General features: G+C 47.5%; 1 protein-coding gene across 1 annotated transcript in view; it reads right to left on the bottom strand.

Annotated features, from left to right (window-relative positions):
• Positions 1 to 16,681, bottom strand: part of LOC110518769 (epidermal growth factor receptor kinase substrate 8-like) — a 153,782-nt gene that overhangs the window by 53,250 nt on the left and 83,851 nt on the right. Inside the window, 1 exon segment of the mRNA XM_036945523.1 lies at positions 285 to 352. Coding sequence (XP_036801418.1) covers positions 285 to 352 — 68 coding nt within the window.

Genomic DNA, 16,681 nt, shown 5'->3' with positions numbered 1-16,681 from the left:
TGTACGGTAGTAGACTGACCTCAACATGGTACTGTGGGGTGTTAGTCACGCTGTATGTACGGTAGTAGACTGACCTCAACATGGTGGTAGTCACGCTGTATGTACGGTAGTAGACTGACCTCAACATGGTACTGTGGGGTGTTAGTCACGCTGTATGTACGGTAGTAGACTGACCTCAACATGGTACTGTGGGGTGTTAGTCACGCTGTATGTACGGTAGTAGACTGACCTCAACATGGTACTGTGGGGTGTTAGTCACGCTGTATGTACGGTAGTAGACTGACCTCAACATGGTACTGCGAGGTGTTCGTCATGCTGTTGATGCTGTTTTTGGTGTAGTTCTTCCGTTGTTCTGGAGAAGGACAGGACACAGTCAGCAGCAAAACAAACAGCATCTAGACAGAACTACAGTCATATCATAGCATGTCTGCTAGGTTACCATGGTACCATTACTACAGTATCATTAAGTATCATCCTCAGGGAGAACTACAGTCATATCATAGCATGTCTGCTAGGTTACACCATGGTACCATTACTACAGTATCATCCTCAGGGAGAACTACCGTCATATCATAGCATGTCTGCTAGGTTACCATGGTATCATTACTACAGTATCATTAAGTATCATCCTCAGGGAGAACTACAGTCATATCATAGCATGTCTGCTAGGTTACACCATGGTACCATTACTACAGTATCATTAAGTATCATCCTCAGGGAGAACTACAGTCATATCATAGCATGTCTGCTAGGTTACCATGGTACCATTACTACAGTATCATTAAGTATCATCCTCAGGGAGAACTACAGTCATATCATAGCATGTCTGCTAGGTTACCATGGTACCATTACTACAGTATCATTAAGTATCATTCTCAGGGAGAACTGCAGTCATATCATAGCATGTCTGCTAGGTTACACCATGGTACCATTACTACAGTATCATTAAGTATCATCCTCAGGGAGAACTACAGTCATATCATAGCATGTCTGCTAGGTTACACCATGGTACCATTACTACAGTATCATTAAGTATCATCCTCAGGGAGAACTACAGTCATATCATAGCATGTCTGCTAGGTTACCATGGTACCATTACTACAGTGTCACACCCTGACCATAGTTTACTTTGTATATTTCTATGTTGTGGTTGGTCAGGGTGTGATCTGAGTGGGCATTCTATGTTACATGTCTAGTTTGTCTAGTTCTATGTTCGGCCTGATATGGTTCTCAATCAGAGGCAGGTGTTCGTCATTGTCTCTGATTGGGAACCATATTTAGGTAGCCTGGGTTTCACTGTGTGTTTGTGGGTGATTGTTCCTGTCTATGTGTTTTCACCAGATAGGCTGTTTAGGTTTTCGTTACGTTCATTACGTTCTTTATTTTGTAGTGTTTGTATTGATTCGTGTTTTACGTTTGTTTATTAAAACATGGATCGCAATCGACACGCTGCATTTTGGTCCGACTCTCCTTCTCATACAGAAAACCGTTACAGAATCACCCACCACCAACGGACCAAGCAGCGTGTCAACAGGCAGCAACAGCAGCGAAAAGAGGAGATACATAGTAAGGATTTCTGGACATGGGAGGAAATCCTCGACGGGAGAGGACCCTGGGCTAAACCAGGGGAGTGTAGCCACACCAAGGTGCAGCAGGAGAAGGAACAGAGGCAGCAGCAGCAGGAGCAGCTGCAGTGGGAGAGGCTGCACCACCTGGAGAAATGGACATGGGAGGAGGAACTGGACGGTAAAGGACCCTGGGCTCAGCCTGTAGAATATCGCCGCCCCAAGGAAGAACTGGAGGCGGCGAAAGCTGAGAGGCGCAGATATGAGGAGGCAGCACGACGTAGCGGATGGAAGCCTGAGAGGCAGCCCCAAAAATGTCTTGGGGGGGGGGCTAACAGGGAGTATGGCTACGCCAGGTAGGAAACCTGGGCAGACTCCCTGTGCTTACCGGGGGGCTAGAGAGACCGGACAGGCACCGTGTTATGCAGTGGTGCGCACGGTGTCTCCAGTGCGGGTGCATAGCCCGGTGCGGTATACTCCAGCTCCGCGTGTCGGCCGGGCTAGATTGAGCGTCGAGCCTAATGCCATGAAGCCGGCTCTACGCAGCTGGTCCCCAGTGCGTCTCCTTGGGCCGGCTTACATGGCACCAGCCTTGCGCTCGGTGTCTCCGGTTCGCCTGCATAGCCCAGTGCGGGCTATTCCACCTCGCCGCACTGGCAGGGCGACCGTGAGCATTCAACCAGGTAAGGTTGGGCAGGCTCGGTGCTCAAGAGCTCCAGTGCGCCTGCACGGTCCGGTTTTTCCAGTACCACCTCCACACCCCAGCCCTCCGGTAGCAGCTCCCCGCACCAGGCTTCCTGTGTGTGTCCTCGGCCCAGTACCACCAGTGCCAGCACCACGCATCAGGCCTACAGTGCGCCTCGCCTGTCCAGCGCTGCCAGAGCCTTTCTCCTCTTCAGCGCTGTCGGAGTCTCCCGCCTGTTTAGCGCTGTTAGAGCCTTCCTTCTCTACAGCGCTGCCGGAGTCTCCCGCCTGTTCAGAACTGCCAGTTTGCAAGGAGCTGCCAGTTTGCAAGGAGCTGCCAGTTTGCAAGGAGCTGCCAGTTTGCAAGGAGCTGCCAGCCTGCAAGGAGCTGCCAGTCTGCATTGAGCTGCCAGTCTGCATAGAGCTGCCAGTCTGCATAGAGCTGCCAGTCTGCAAGGAGCTGCCAGTCTGCAGGGAGCTGCCAGTCTGCAAGGAGCCGCCAGAGCTGCCAGTCTGCAGGATGCCGCCAAAGCTGGCAGTTTGCAAGGAGCTGCCAGTTTGCAAGGAGCTGCCAGTTTGCAAGGAGCTGCCAGTTTGCAAGGAGCTGCCAGTCTGCATTGAGCTGCCAGTCTGCATAGAGCTGCCAGTCTGCATAGAGCTGCCAGTCTGCAGGGAGCTGCCAGTCTGCAAGGAGCCGCCAGAGCTGCCAGTCTGCAGGATGCCGCCAAAGCTGCCAGTCTGCAAGGAGCCGCCAGAGCTGCCAGTCTGCAAGGAGCCGCCAGAGCTGCCAGTTAGCATGGAGCAGCCAGAGCCGCCAGTTAGCATGGAGCAGCCAGGGCCGCCAGTCAGCATGGAGCAGCCAGGGCCGCCAGTCAGCATGGAGCAGCCAGGGCCGCCAGTCAGCATGGAGCAGCCAGGGCCGCCAGTCAGCATGGAGCAGCCAGGGCCGCCAGTCAGCATGGAGCAGCCAGGGCCGCCAGTCAGCATGGAGCAGCCAGAGCAGCCAGTCAGCATGGAGCAGCCAGAGCAGTCAGTCAGCATGGAGCAGCCAGAGCTGCCAGTCAGCATGGAGCAGCCAGAGCTGTCAGTCAGCATGGAGCAGCCAGTCAGCATGGAGCAGCCAGAGCTGCCAGTCAGCATGGGGCAGCCAATCAGCATGGAGCAGCCAGAGCTGCCAGTCAACCAGACTCTTCCAGATCTGCCAGTCGACCAGACTCTTCCAGATCTGCCAGTCGACCAGACTCTTCCAGATCTGCCAGTCGACCAGACTCTTCCAGATCTGCCAGTCGACCAGACTCTTCCAGATCTGCCAGTCGACCAGACTCTTCTAGATCTGCCAGTCGACCAGACTCTTCCAGATCTGCCAGTCGACCAGACTCTTCCAGATTCTCCAGTCAGCCAGGATCTGCTAGATCCAACTATCTGCCTGGGCTTCCTCTCAGTGCTGAGCTTCCTCTCAGTGCTGAGCTTCCTCTCAGTGCTGAGCTACCCATCAGTCCCGAGCTACCTCTGTCCCGAGCTGTCCCTCTGTCCCGAGCGGTCATTAAGGAGGGTAACCTATCTAGGGACGCTAAGGAGGTGGACTAAAACGATTATGGAGTGGGGTCCACGTCCAGCGCCAGAGCCGCCACCGCGGACAGATGCCCACCCAGACCCTCCCCTATAGGTTCAGGTTTTGCGGCCGGAGTCCGCACCTTGGGGGGGGGGGGGGTACTGTCACACCCTGACCATAGTTTACTTTGTATATTTCTATGTTGTGGTTGGTCAGGATGTGATCTGAGTGGGCATTCTATGTTACATGTCTAGTTTGTCTAGTTCTATGTTCGGCCTGATATGGTTCTCAATCAGAGGCAGGTGTTCGTCATTGTCTCTGATTGGGAACCATATTTAGGTAGCCTGGGTTTCACTGTGTGTTTGTGGGTGATTGTTCCTGTCTATGTGTTTTCACCAGATAGGCTGTTTAGGTTTTCGTTACGTTCATTACGTTCTTTATTTTGTAGTGTTTGTATTGATTCGTGTTTTACGTTTGTTTATTAAAACATGGATCGCAATCGACACGCTGCATTTTGGTCCGACTCTCCTTCTCATACAGAAAACCGTTACATACAGTATCATTAAGTATTATCCTCAGGGAGAACTACAGTCATATCATAGCATGTCTGCTAGGTTACCATGGTACCATTACTACAGTATCATTAAGTATCATCCTCAGGGAGAACTACAGTCATATCATAGCATGCCTGCTAGGTTACCATGGTACCATTACTACAGTATCATTAAGTATCATCCTCAGGGAGAACTACAGTCATATCATAGCATGTCTGCTAGGTTACCATGGTACCATGGTACCATTACTACAGTTTCATTAAGTATCATCCTCAGGGAGAACTACAGTCATATCATAGCATGTCTGCTAGGTTACCATGGTACCATTACTACAGTATCATTACGTATCATCCTCAGGGAGAACTACAGTCATATCATAGCATGTCTGCTAGGTTACCATGGTACCATGGTACCATTACTACAGTTTCATTAAGTATCATCCTCAGGGAGAACTACAGTCATATCATAGCATGTCTGCTAGGTTACCATGGTACCATTACTACAGTTTCATTAAGTATCATCCTCAGGGAGAACTACAGTCATATCATAGCATGTCTGCTAGGTTACCATGGTACCATTACTACAGTATCATTAAGTATCATCCTCAGGGAGAACTACAGTCATATCATAGCATGTCTGCTAGGTTACCATGGTACCATTACTACAGTATCATCCTCAGGGAGAACTACAGTCATATCATAGCATGTCTGCTAGGTTACCATGGTAGAATTACTACAGTTTCATTAATTATCATCCTCAGGGAGAACTACAGTCATATCATAGCATGTCTGCTAGGTTACCATGGTACCATTACTACAGTATCATTAAGTATCATCCTCAGGGAGAACTACAGTCATATCATAGCATGTCTGCTAGGTTACCATGGTACCATTACTACAGTATCATCCTCAGGGAGAACTACAGTCATATCATTGCATGCCTGCTAGGTTACCATGGTACCATTACTACAGTATCATTAAGTATCATCCTCAGGGAGAACTACAGTCATATCATAGCATGTCTGCTAGGTTACCATGGTACCATTACTACAGTATCATTACGTATCATCCTAAGGGAGAACTACAGTCATATCATAGCATGTCTGCTAGGTTACCATGGTACCATTACTACAGTATCATTAAGTATCATCCTCAGGGAGAACTACAGTCATATCATAGCATGTCTGCTAGGTTACCATGGTACCATTACTACAGTATCATTAAGTATCATCCTCGGGGAGAACTACAGTCATATCATAGCATGTCTGCTAGGTTACCATGGTACCATTACTACCGTATCATCCTCAGGGAGAACTACAGTCATATCATAGCATGTCTGCTAGGTTACCATGGTACCATTACTACAGTATCATTAAGTATCATCCTCAGGGAGAACTACAGTCATATCATAGCATGTCTGCTAGGTTACCATGCTACCATTACTACAGTATCATTACGTATCATCCTCAGGGAGAACTACAGTCATATCATAGCATGTCTGCTAGGTTACCATGGTACCATTACTACAGTATCATTAAGTATCATCCTCGGGGAGAACTACAGTCATATCATAGCATGTCTGCTAGGTTACCATGGTACCATTACTACAGTATCATTACGTATCATCCTCAGGGAGAACTACAGTCATATCATAGCATGTCTGCTAGGTTACCATGGTACCATTACTACAGCATCATTAAGTATCATCCTCAGGGAGAACTACAGTCATATCATAGCATGTCTGCTCGGTTACCATGGTACCATTACTACAGTATCATTACGTATCTTCCTCAGGGAGAACTACAGTCATTTCATAGCATGTCTGCTAGGTTACCATGGTACCATTACTAAAGTATCATTAAGTATCATCCTCAGGGAGAACTACAGTCATATCATAGCATGTCTGCTCGGTTACCATGGTACCATTACTACAGTATCATTACGTATCTTCCTCAGGGAGAACTACAGTCATTTCATAGCATGTCTGCTAGGTTACCATGGTACCATTACTACAGTATCATTAAGTATCATCCTCAGGGAGAACTACAGTCATATCATAGCATGTCTGCTAGGTTACCATGGTACCATTACTACAGTATCATTATGTATCATCCTCAGGGAGAACTACAGTCATATCATAGCATGTCTGCTAGGTTACCATGGTACCATTACTACAGTATCATTAAGTATCATCCTCAGGGAGAACTACAGTCATATCATAGCATGTCTGCTAGGTTACCATGCTACCATTACTACAGTATCATTAAGTATGCTACATGTTAGGAATCATCCGGTACATGTTAGGAATCATCCTCAGGGATAACTACAGTATCGTTAAGTATCATTAAACATCACAGCATAGTTGAAAGATATGTGTTGCGTAGAAACCCAAAGTGGGTGGCCAGCAGAGATAGATGGGATGGGCTGAGGGAAGCTGAGGGTTGGGATGGGCTGAGGGAAGCTGAGGGTTGGGATGGGATGGGCTGATGGAAGCTGAGGGTTGGGATGGGATGGGCTGATGGAAGCTGAGGGTTGGGATGGGCTGAGGGAAGCTGAGGGTTGGGATGAGGGTTGGGATGGGAAGCTGAGGGTTGGCATGGGATGGGCTGAGGGAAGCTGAGGGTTGGGATGGGCTGAGGGAAGCTGAGGGTTGGGATGGGCTGAGGGAAGCTGAGGGTTGGGATGGGATGGGCTGAGGGAAGCTGAGGGTTGATATGTGGAATTGGAGACAAGTGGGAGTTTAGTTGCTGTGTGAGAGATAGAATGATGGTCAAAGATAAAAGCCCAAAAATATATATTTTTTAAAGTCTAAATAAATCATAATAAAAAAGTATATTTGAATGACACTAAGTGGCAGTGCTTTTACAACTAATGCCGGTTTGCCTGAGGCTGATGCCGTGCAGGTGTTGGTACACATGCATATACACACACTCTCATTCAAATAAACACATACAAGAACACCCACCCACACACATGTCATAGTGCCAGACATGCACACAAACATATACAGTTGGCATTGCTGTTTTCTGTTTTCTTCTGTGTTCCTTTTTTGTCTTTAGTTCATTAGTTGTTGGTGCATTGGGGGGTTCTTGGGGGAATGGAATTCATTGTATTGTAAATTGTTCTTCCTGGGGGGGACTGTGGGAGGGTCTCGAAGGGTGGGGGATGTGGGCTGGTATCAGGATAAGGTTGGGGGCTGGTATCAGGGTGTGGATGACAGTGGGGGCTGTGGGCTGGTATCAGGGTCTGGATGACAGTGGAGGCTGTTGGCTGGTATCTGGGTCTGGGTGACAGTGGAGGCTGTGGGCTGGTATCAGGGTCTGGATGACAGTAGGGGCTGTGGGCTGGTATCAGACTGAGGGTTGTATAAGATGGAGGCTGTGGGCTGGTATCAGAATGAGGGTTGAATAAGATGGAGGCTGGTATCAGGGTCTGGATGACAGTGGGAGCTGGTATCAGGGTCTGGATGACAGTGGGGGCTGTGGGCTGGTATCAGGGTGTGGATGACAGAGGGGGCTGTGGGCTGGTATCAGACGGAGGGTGGGGGCTGTGGGCTGGTATCAGGCTGAGGGTTGTATAAGATGGAGGCTGTGGGCTGGTATCAGGCTGAGGGTTGTATAAGATGGAGGCTGTGGGCTGGTATCAGGCTGAGGGTTGAATAAGATGGAGGCTGTGGGCTGGTATCAGACTGAGGGTTGTATAAGATGGAGGCTGTGGGCTGGTATCAGGCTGATGGTTGAATAAGATGGAGGCTGTGGGCTGGTATCAGAATGAGAGTTGTATAAGATGGAGGCTGTGGGCTGGTATCAGGGTTGTGAGGCTGAGGGTGGGGGCTGTGGGCTGGTATCAGGCTGAGGGTTGTATAAGATGGAGGCTGTGGGCTGGTATCAGGCTGAGGGTTGTATAAGATGGAGGCTGTGGGCTGGTATCAGGCTGAGGGTTGAATAAGATGGAGGCTGTGGGCTGGTATCAGACTGAGGGTTGTATAAGATGGAGGCTGTGGGCTGGTATCAGGCTGATGGTTGAATAAGATGGAGGCTGTGGGCTGGTATCAGAATGAGAGTTGTATAAGATGGAGGCTGTGGGCTGGTATCAGGGTTGTGAGGCTGAGGGTGGGGGCTGTGGGCTGGTATCAGGCTGAGGGTTGTATAAGATGGAGGCTGTGGGCTGGTATCAGGCTGAGGGTTGAATAAGATGGAGGCTGTGGGCTGGTATCAGACTGAGGGTTGAATAAGATGGAGGCTGTGGGCTGGTATCAGGGTTGTGAGGCTGAGGGTGGGGGCTGTGGGCTGGTATCAGGCTTAGGGTTGTATAAGATGGAGGCTGTTGGCTGGTATCAGGCTGAGGGTTGAATAAGATGGAGGCTGTGGGCTGGTATCAGGCTGAGGGTTGAATAAGATGGAGGCTATGGGCTGGTATCAGGATGAGGGTTGTATAAGATGGAGGCTGTGGGCTGGTATCAGGCTGAGGGTTGAATAAGATGGAGGCTGTGGGCTGGTATCAGACTGAGGGTTGAATAAGATGGAGGCTGTGGGCTGGTATCAGGCTGAGGGTTGAATAAGATGGAGGCTGTGGGCTGGTATCAGACTGAGGGTTGAATACGATGGAGGCTGTGGGCTGGTATCAGGCTGAGGGTTGTATAAGATGGAGGCTGTGGGCTGGTATCAGGCTGAGGGTTGTATAAGATGGAGGCTGTGGGCTGGTATCAGGCTGAGGGTTGAATAAGATGGAGGCTGTGGGCTGGTATCAGACTGAGGGTTGTATAAGATGGAGGCTGTGGGCTGGTATCAGACTGAGGGTTGTATAAGATGGAGGCTGTGGGCTGGTATCAGACTGAGAGTTGAATAAGATGGAGGCTGTGGGCTGGTATCAGGCTGAGGGTTGAATAAGATGGGGGATCACAAGGATAAGTTGAGTTACATAAAGAGACAACACACTGATTGAACAAAACTTACTGAATCCTTGAGTGAGTAATTTGTGATTCCATTTGTCCGATGGGAGTTTAAAGTAACCTCGGGTTACACAATGCAAAGTTCTGTGTTACTGACTTCAAATGTCAAACAATCAAGGCTTTGTGCATTTACTGTATATTTAATTAATGTGTTTAATGTGGTTATGAGCATGTCAATGACATAGAGATGTACAGTATATGGAATGGTATTGCCTATGAAGCTATGTGCATGATCTGAATGAGCTCCGTACACAGTAGTAAGAGCACTGGACTACAGGCTATCAGTAGCAGGGGTTATTAGGAGAGTGGAGTTTAGGACTACGGACTACCAGTAGTAGGGGTTATTAGGGGAGTGGAGCTAAGGACTACAGACTACCAGTAGTAGGGGTTATTAGGAGAGTGGAGTTTAGGACTACAGACTACCAGTAGTAGGGGTTATTAGGAGAGTGGAGTTTAGGACTACAGACTACCAGTAGTAGGGGTTATTAGGAGAGTGGAGATAAGGACTACAGACTACCAGTAGTAGGGGTTATTAGGGGAGTGGAGCTAAGGACTACAGACTACCAGTAGTAGGGGTTATTAGGAGAGTGGAGTTTAGGACTACAGACTACCAGTAGTAGGGGTTATTAGGAGAGTGGAGTTTAGGACTACAGACTACCAGTAGTAGGGGTTATTAGGGGAGTGGAGCTAAGGACTACAGACTATCAGTAGCAGGGGTTATTAGGGGAGTGGAGCTAAGGACTACAGACTACCAGTAGCAGGGGTTATTAGGGGAGTGGAGCTAAGGACTACAGACTACTAGTAGTAGGGGTTATTAGGAGAGTGGAGATAAGGACTACAGACTACCAGTAGTAGGGGTTATTAGGAGAGTGGAGTTTAGGACTACGGACTACCAGTAGTAGGGGTTATTAGGGGAGTGGAGCTAAGGACTACAGACTACCAGTAGTAGGGGTTATTAGGGGAGTGGAGCTAAGGACTACAGACTACCAGTAGTAGGGGTTATTAGGGGAGTGGAGCTAAGTACTACAGACTACCAGTAGTAGGGGTTATTAGGGAAGTGGAGCTAAGGACTACAGACTACCAGTAGTAGGGGTTATTAGGAGAGTGGAGTTTAGGACTACAGACTACCAGTAGTAGGGGTTATTAGGAGAGTGGAGTTTAGGACTACAGACTACCAGTAGTAGGGGTTATTAGGAGAGTGGAGTTTAGGACTACAGACTACCAGTAGCAGGGGTTATTAGGAGAGTGGAGTTTAGGACTACAGACTACCAGTAGTAGGGGTTATTAGGAGAGTGGAGTTTAGGACTACAGACTACCAGTAGTAGGGGTTATTAGGGGAGTGGAGCTAAGTACTACAGGCTACCAGTAGCAGGGGTTATTAGGAGAGTGGAGTTCAGGACTACAGACTACTAGTAGTAGGGGTTATTAGGGGAGTGGAGATAAGGACTACAGACTACCAGTAGTAGGGGTTATTAGGGGAGTGGAGATAAGGACTACAGACTACCAGTAGTAGGGGTTATTAGGGGAGTGGAGCTAAGGACTACAGACTACCAGTAGTAGGGGTTATTAGGAGAGTGGAGTTTAGGACTACGGACTACCAGTAGCAGGGGTTATTAGGGGAGTGGAGCTAAGGACTACAGGCTACCAGTAGCAGGGGTTATTAGGGGAGTGGAGCTAAGGACTACAGACTACCAGTAGTAGGGGTTATTAGGAGAGTGGAGTTTAGGACTACGGACTACCAGTAGTAGGGGTTATTAGGAGAGTGGAGTTTAGGACTACGGACTACCAGTAGCAGGGGTTATTAGGGGAGTGGAGCTAAGGACTACAGACTACTAGTAGTAGGGGTTATTAGGAGAGTGGAGCTAAGGACTACAGACTGCCAGTAGTAGGGGTTATTAGGGGAGTGGATCTAAGGACTACAGACTGCCAGTAGTAGGGGTTATTAGGGGAGTGGATCTACGGACTACAGACTGCCAGTAGTAGGGGTTATTAGGAGAGTGGAGCTAAGGACTACAGACTGCCAGTAGTAGGGGTTATTAGGAGAGTGGAGCTAAGGACTACAGACTACCAGTAGTAGGGGTTATTAGGAGAGTGGAGCTAAGGACTACAGACTGCCAGTAGTAGGGGTTATTAGGGGAGTGGATCTACGGACTACAGACTGCCAGTAGTAGGGGTTATTAGGAGAGTGGAGCTAAGGACTACAGACTGCCAGTAGTAGGGGTTATTAGGAGAGTGGAGCAGATTACGTGTTCTAGTGTTCTACAACAGCAGGGGAAGTGTTCTAGTGTTCTACAACAGCAGGGGAAGTGTTCTAGTGTTCTACAACAGCAGGGGAAGTGTTCTAGTGTTCTACAACAGCAGGGGAAGTGTTCTAGTGTTCTACAACAGCAGGTGAAGTGTTCTAGTGTTCTACAACAGCAGGGGAAGTGTTCTAGTGTTCTACAACAGCAGGTGAAGTGTTCTGGTGTTCTACAACAGCAGGTGAAGTGTTCTAGTGTTCTACAACAGCAGGTGAAGTGTTCTAGTGTTCTACAACAGCAGGTGAAGTGTTCTAGTGTTCTACAACAGCAGGGGAAGTGTTCTAGTGTTCTACAACAGCAGGTGAAGTGTTCTGGTGTTCTACAACAGCAGGGGAAGTGTTCTAGTGTTCTACAACAGCAGGGGAAGTGTTCTAGTGTTCTACAACAGCAGGGGAAGTGTTCTAGTGTTCTACAACAGCAGGGGAAGTGTTCTAGTGTTCTACAACAGCAGGTGAAGTGTTCTAGTGTTTTACAACAGCAGGGGAAGTGTTCTAGTGTTCTACAACAGCAGGTGAAGTGTTCTAGTGTTCTACAACAGCAGGTGAAGTGTTCTAGTGTTCTACAACAGCAGGGGAAGTGTTCTAGTGTTCTACAACAGCAGGTGAAGTGTTCTAGTGTTCTACAACAGCAGGTGAAGTGTTCTAGTGTTCTACAACAGCAGGTGAAGTGTTCTAGTGTTCTACAACAGCAGGGGAAGTATTCTAGTGTTCTACAACAGCAGGGGAAGTGTTCTAGTGTTCTACAACAGCAGGTGAAGTGTTCTAGTGTTCTACAACAGCAGGTGAAGTGTTCTAGTGTTCTACAACAGCAGGTGAAGTGTTCTGGTTTTCTACAACAGCAGGGGAAGTATTCTAGTGTTCTACAACAGCAGGGGAAGTGTTCTAGTGTTCTACAACAGCAGGGGAAGTGTTCTAGTGTTCTACAACAGCAGGGGAAGTGTTCTAGTGTTCTACAACAGCAGGGGAAGTGTTCTAGTGTTCTACAACAGCAGGTGAAGTGTTCTAGTGTTCTACAACAGCAGGGGAAGTGTTCTAGTGTTTTACAACAGCAGGGGAAGTGTTCTAGTGTTCTACAACAGCAGGGGAAGTGTTCTAGTGTTCTACAACAGCAGGGGAAGTGTTCTAGTGTTCTACAACAGCAGGGGAAGTGTTCTAGTGTTCTACAACAGCAGGCGAAGTGTTCTAGTGTTCTACAACAGCAGGGGAAGTGTTCTAGTGTTCTACAACAGCAGGGTAAGTGTTCTAGTGTTCTACAACAGCAGGGGAAGTGTTCTAGTGTTCTACAACAGCAGGGGAAGTGTTCTAGTGTTCTACATCTCCTCTAGAACAGAACAGCAGGAGGATCCTAGAGGGGCCAGGGCGACTTCCTCTCAGAACAGAAGGTCCAGGGAGCGAAAGAGAGAGAACACTTCAAGGTTATCAGTCTCTTCTGCAGAACCAAATAAAGCTCTCTGCTCCCTGACAGGTTAGAGTATGTTCTGTTCTACAGCCTCAGGGTACAGTACACTACATTATTACAAATACACATTATCGTGCATATACATTATCATGCCTATACATTATCACATCTATACATGATCACATATATGTATTATCACACCTATACATTTCCGTGTCTATAAGTTATCATGTATATATATTATCACATATATACATTAGTGTCTATACATTATCGTGTTTATACATTATCGCCGATATACATTATCATGTATGTACATTATCACGACTATACTGTATCATGACTATACATTATCACCTCCATACGTGATCATGTCTATACATTATCATGGCTGTATATTATCATGCCTATGCATGATCACCTCCATACATTATCATGTCTATACATTATCATGTCTATACATTATCGTGTCTATGCATGATCACCTCCATACATTATCATGTATAGACATTATCATGTCTGTATTTCACACTCAAAAGCCACAACCGGTTGTTCTGATAACGTAGAATCTGATAACGTAGAATCTGATAACGTAGAATCTGATAACGTAGAATCTGTCATTTGGTTTTGCAGAAGATTGTGAAGCCTTGGCAACACACACATGCACACTCACTGGGCCGACGCACACACACACACCAAACACACACACACCAAACACACACACAGACACACACACACCAAACACACACACACCAAACACACAGACAGACACACCAAACACACCAAACAGGGCGCTGTCTGTCTCTACCTTTCTTTTTATGTTTGGCTGACGTGTGGAGGAAGTATATTCCATCTGTTCCTGTGTGATGGAGAGATGGAGAGATGAAGAGATGAAGAGATGGAGAGATGGAGAGATGGAGAGATGGAGAGATGGAGAGATGGAGAGATGGAGAGATGAAGAGATGAAGAGATGGAGAGATGGAGAGATGGAGAGATGGAGAGATGAAGAGATGGAGAGATGGAGAGATGGAGAGATGAAGAGATGAAGAGATGGAGAGATGGAGAGATGGAGAGATGGAGAGATGAAGAGATGGAGAGATGGAGAGATGAAGAGATGGAGAGATGGAGAGATGAAGAGATGGAGAGATGGAGAGATGAAGAGATGGAGAGATGGAGAGATGAAGAGATGGAGAGATGGAGAGATGAAGAGATGGAGAGATGGAGAGATGGAGAGATGGAGAGATGGAGAGATGGAGAGATGAAGAGATGGAGAGATGGAGAGATGGAGAGATGGAGAGATGGAGAGATGAAGAGATGGAGAGATGGAGAGATGGAGAGATGGAGAGATGAAGAGATGGAGAGATGGAGAGATGAAGAGATGAAGAGATGGAGAGATGGAGAGATGGAGAGATGGAGAGATGAAGAGATGGAGAGATGGAGAGATGGAGAGATGGAGAGATGGAGAGATGAAGAGATGAAGAGATGGAGAGATGGAGAGATGGAGAGATGAAGAGATGAAGAGATGAAGAGATGGAGAGATGGAGAGATGGAGAGATGAAGAGATGAAGAGATGGAGAGATGGAGAGATGAAGATATGGAGAGATGAAGAGATGGAGAGATGGAGAAATGGAGAGATGAAGAGATGAAGAGATGAAGAGATGGAGAGATGGAGAGATGAAGATATGGAGAGATGAAGAGATGGAGAGATGGAGAGATGGAGAGATGAAGAGATGAAGAGATGAAGAGATGGAGAGATGGAGAGATGGAGAGATGGAGAGATGGAGAGGAGAGATGGAGAGATGGAGAGATGGAGAGATGGAGAGATGGAGAGATGGAGAGATGGAGAGATGGAGAGATGAAGAGATGAAGAGATGGAGAGATGGAGAGATGAAGAGATGGAGAGATGGAGAGATGGAGAGATGGAGAGATGGAGAGGAGAGATGGAGAGATGGAGAGATGGAGAGATGGAGAGATGAAGAGATGAAGAGATGGAGAGATGAAGATATGGAGAGATGAAGAGATGGAGAGATGAAGAGATGGAGAGATGGAGAGATGGAGAGATGAAGAGATGGAGAGATGGAGAGATGGAGAGATGGAGAGATGGAGAGATGGAGAGGAGAGATGGAGAGATGGAGAGATGGAGAGATGGAGAGATGGAGAGATGAAGAGATGAAGAGATGAAGAGATGGAGAGATGGAGAGATGGAGAGATGGAGAGGAGAGATGGAGAGATGGAGAGATGGAGAGATGGAGAGATGGAGAGATGAAGAGATGAAGAGATGGAGAGATGAAGATATGGAGAGATGAAGAGATGAAGAGATGAAGAGATGGAGAGATGGAGAGATGGAGAGATGGAGAGATGAAGAGATGGAGAGATGGAGAGATGGAGAGATGGAGAGATGGAGAGATGAAGAGATGGAGAGATGGAGAGATGAAGATATGGAGAGATGGAGAGATGGAGAGATGGAGAGATGGAGAGATGGAGAGATGAAGAGATGAAGAGATGGAGAGATGGAGAGATGGAGAGATGAAGATATGGAGAGATGGAGAGATGAAGATATGGAGAGATGGAGAGATGAAGAGATGAAGAGATGAAGAGATGGAGAGATGGAGAGATGGAGAGATGGAGAGATGGAGAGATGGAGAGATGGAGAGATGGAGAGATGGAGAGGAGAGATGGAGAGATGGAGAGATGGAGAGATGGAGAGATGAAGAGATGAAGAGATGGAGAGATGGAGAGATGAAGATATGGAGAGATGAAGAGATGGAGAGATGGAGAGATGAAGAGATGAAGAGATGAAGAGATGGAGAGATGGAGAGATGGAGAGATGAAGAGATGGAGAGATGGAGAGATGAAGAGATGGAGAGATGAGAGATGGAGAGATGGAGAGATGGAGAGAAGAGAGATGGAGAGATGGAGAGATGGAGAGATGAAGAGATGGAGAGATGGAGAGATGGAGAGATGAAGAGATGGAGAGATGGAGAGATGGAGAGATGGAGAGATGAAGAGATGGAGAGATGAAGAGATGGAGAGATGAAGAGATGGAGAGATGGAGAGATGTAGAGATGGAGAGATGAAGAGATGGAGAGATGGAGAGATGGAGAGATGAAGAGATGGAGAGATGGAGAGATGGAGAGATGAAGAGATGGAGAGATGGAGAGATGGAGAGATGAAGAGATGGAGAGATGAAGAGATGGAGAGATGAAGAGATGGAGAGATGGAGAGATGAAGAGATGGAGAGATGGAGAGATGGAGAGATGGAGAGATGGAGAGATGGAGAGATGGAGAGATGAAGAGATGGAGAGATGGAGAGATGGAGAGATGGAGAGAAGAGAGATGGAGAGATGGAGAGATGGAGAGATGGAGAGATGAAGAGATGGAGAGATGGATAGATGGAGAGATGGAGAGATGGAGAGATGGAGAGATGGAGAGATGGAGAGATGAAGATATGGAGAGATGGAGAGATGGAGAGATGAAGAGATGAAGAGATGGAGAGATGGAGAGATGGAGAGATGGAGAGATGGAGAGATGAAGATATGGAGAGATGGAGAGATGGAGAGATGGAGAGATGGAGAGATGGAGAGATGAAGAGATGAAGATATGGAGAGATGGAGAGATGGAGAGATGAAGAGATGGAGAGATGGAGAGATGGAGAGATGAAGATATGGAGAGATGGAG

This window comes from Oncorhynchus mykiss, chromosome 15 (genome assembly GCF_013265735.2).
Source record: "Oncorhynchus mykiss isolate Arlee chromosome 15, USDA_OmykA_1.1, whole genome shotgun sequence".
Taxonomy (NCBI): domain Eukaryota; kingdom Metazoa; phylum Chordata; class Actinopteri; order Salmoniformes; family Salmonidae; genus Oncorhynchus; species Oncorhynchus mykiss.
This window is presented reverse-complemented; position numbering and strand designations above follow the sequence as displayed.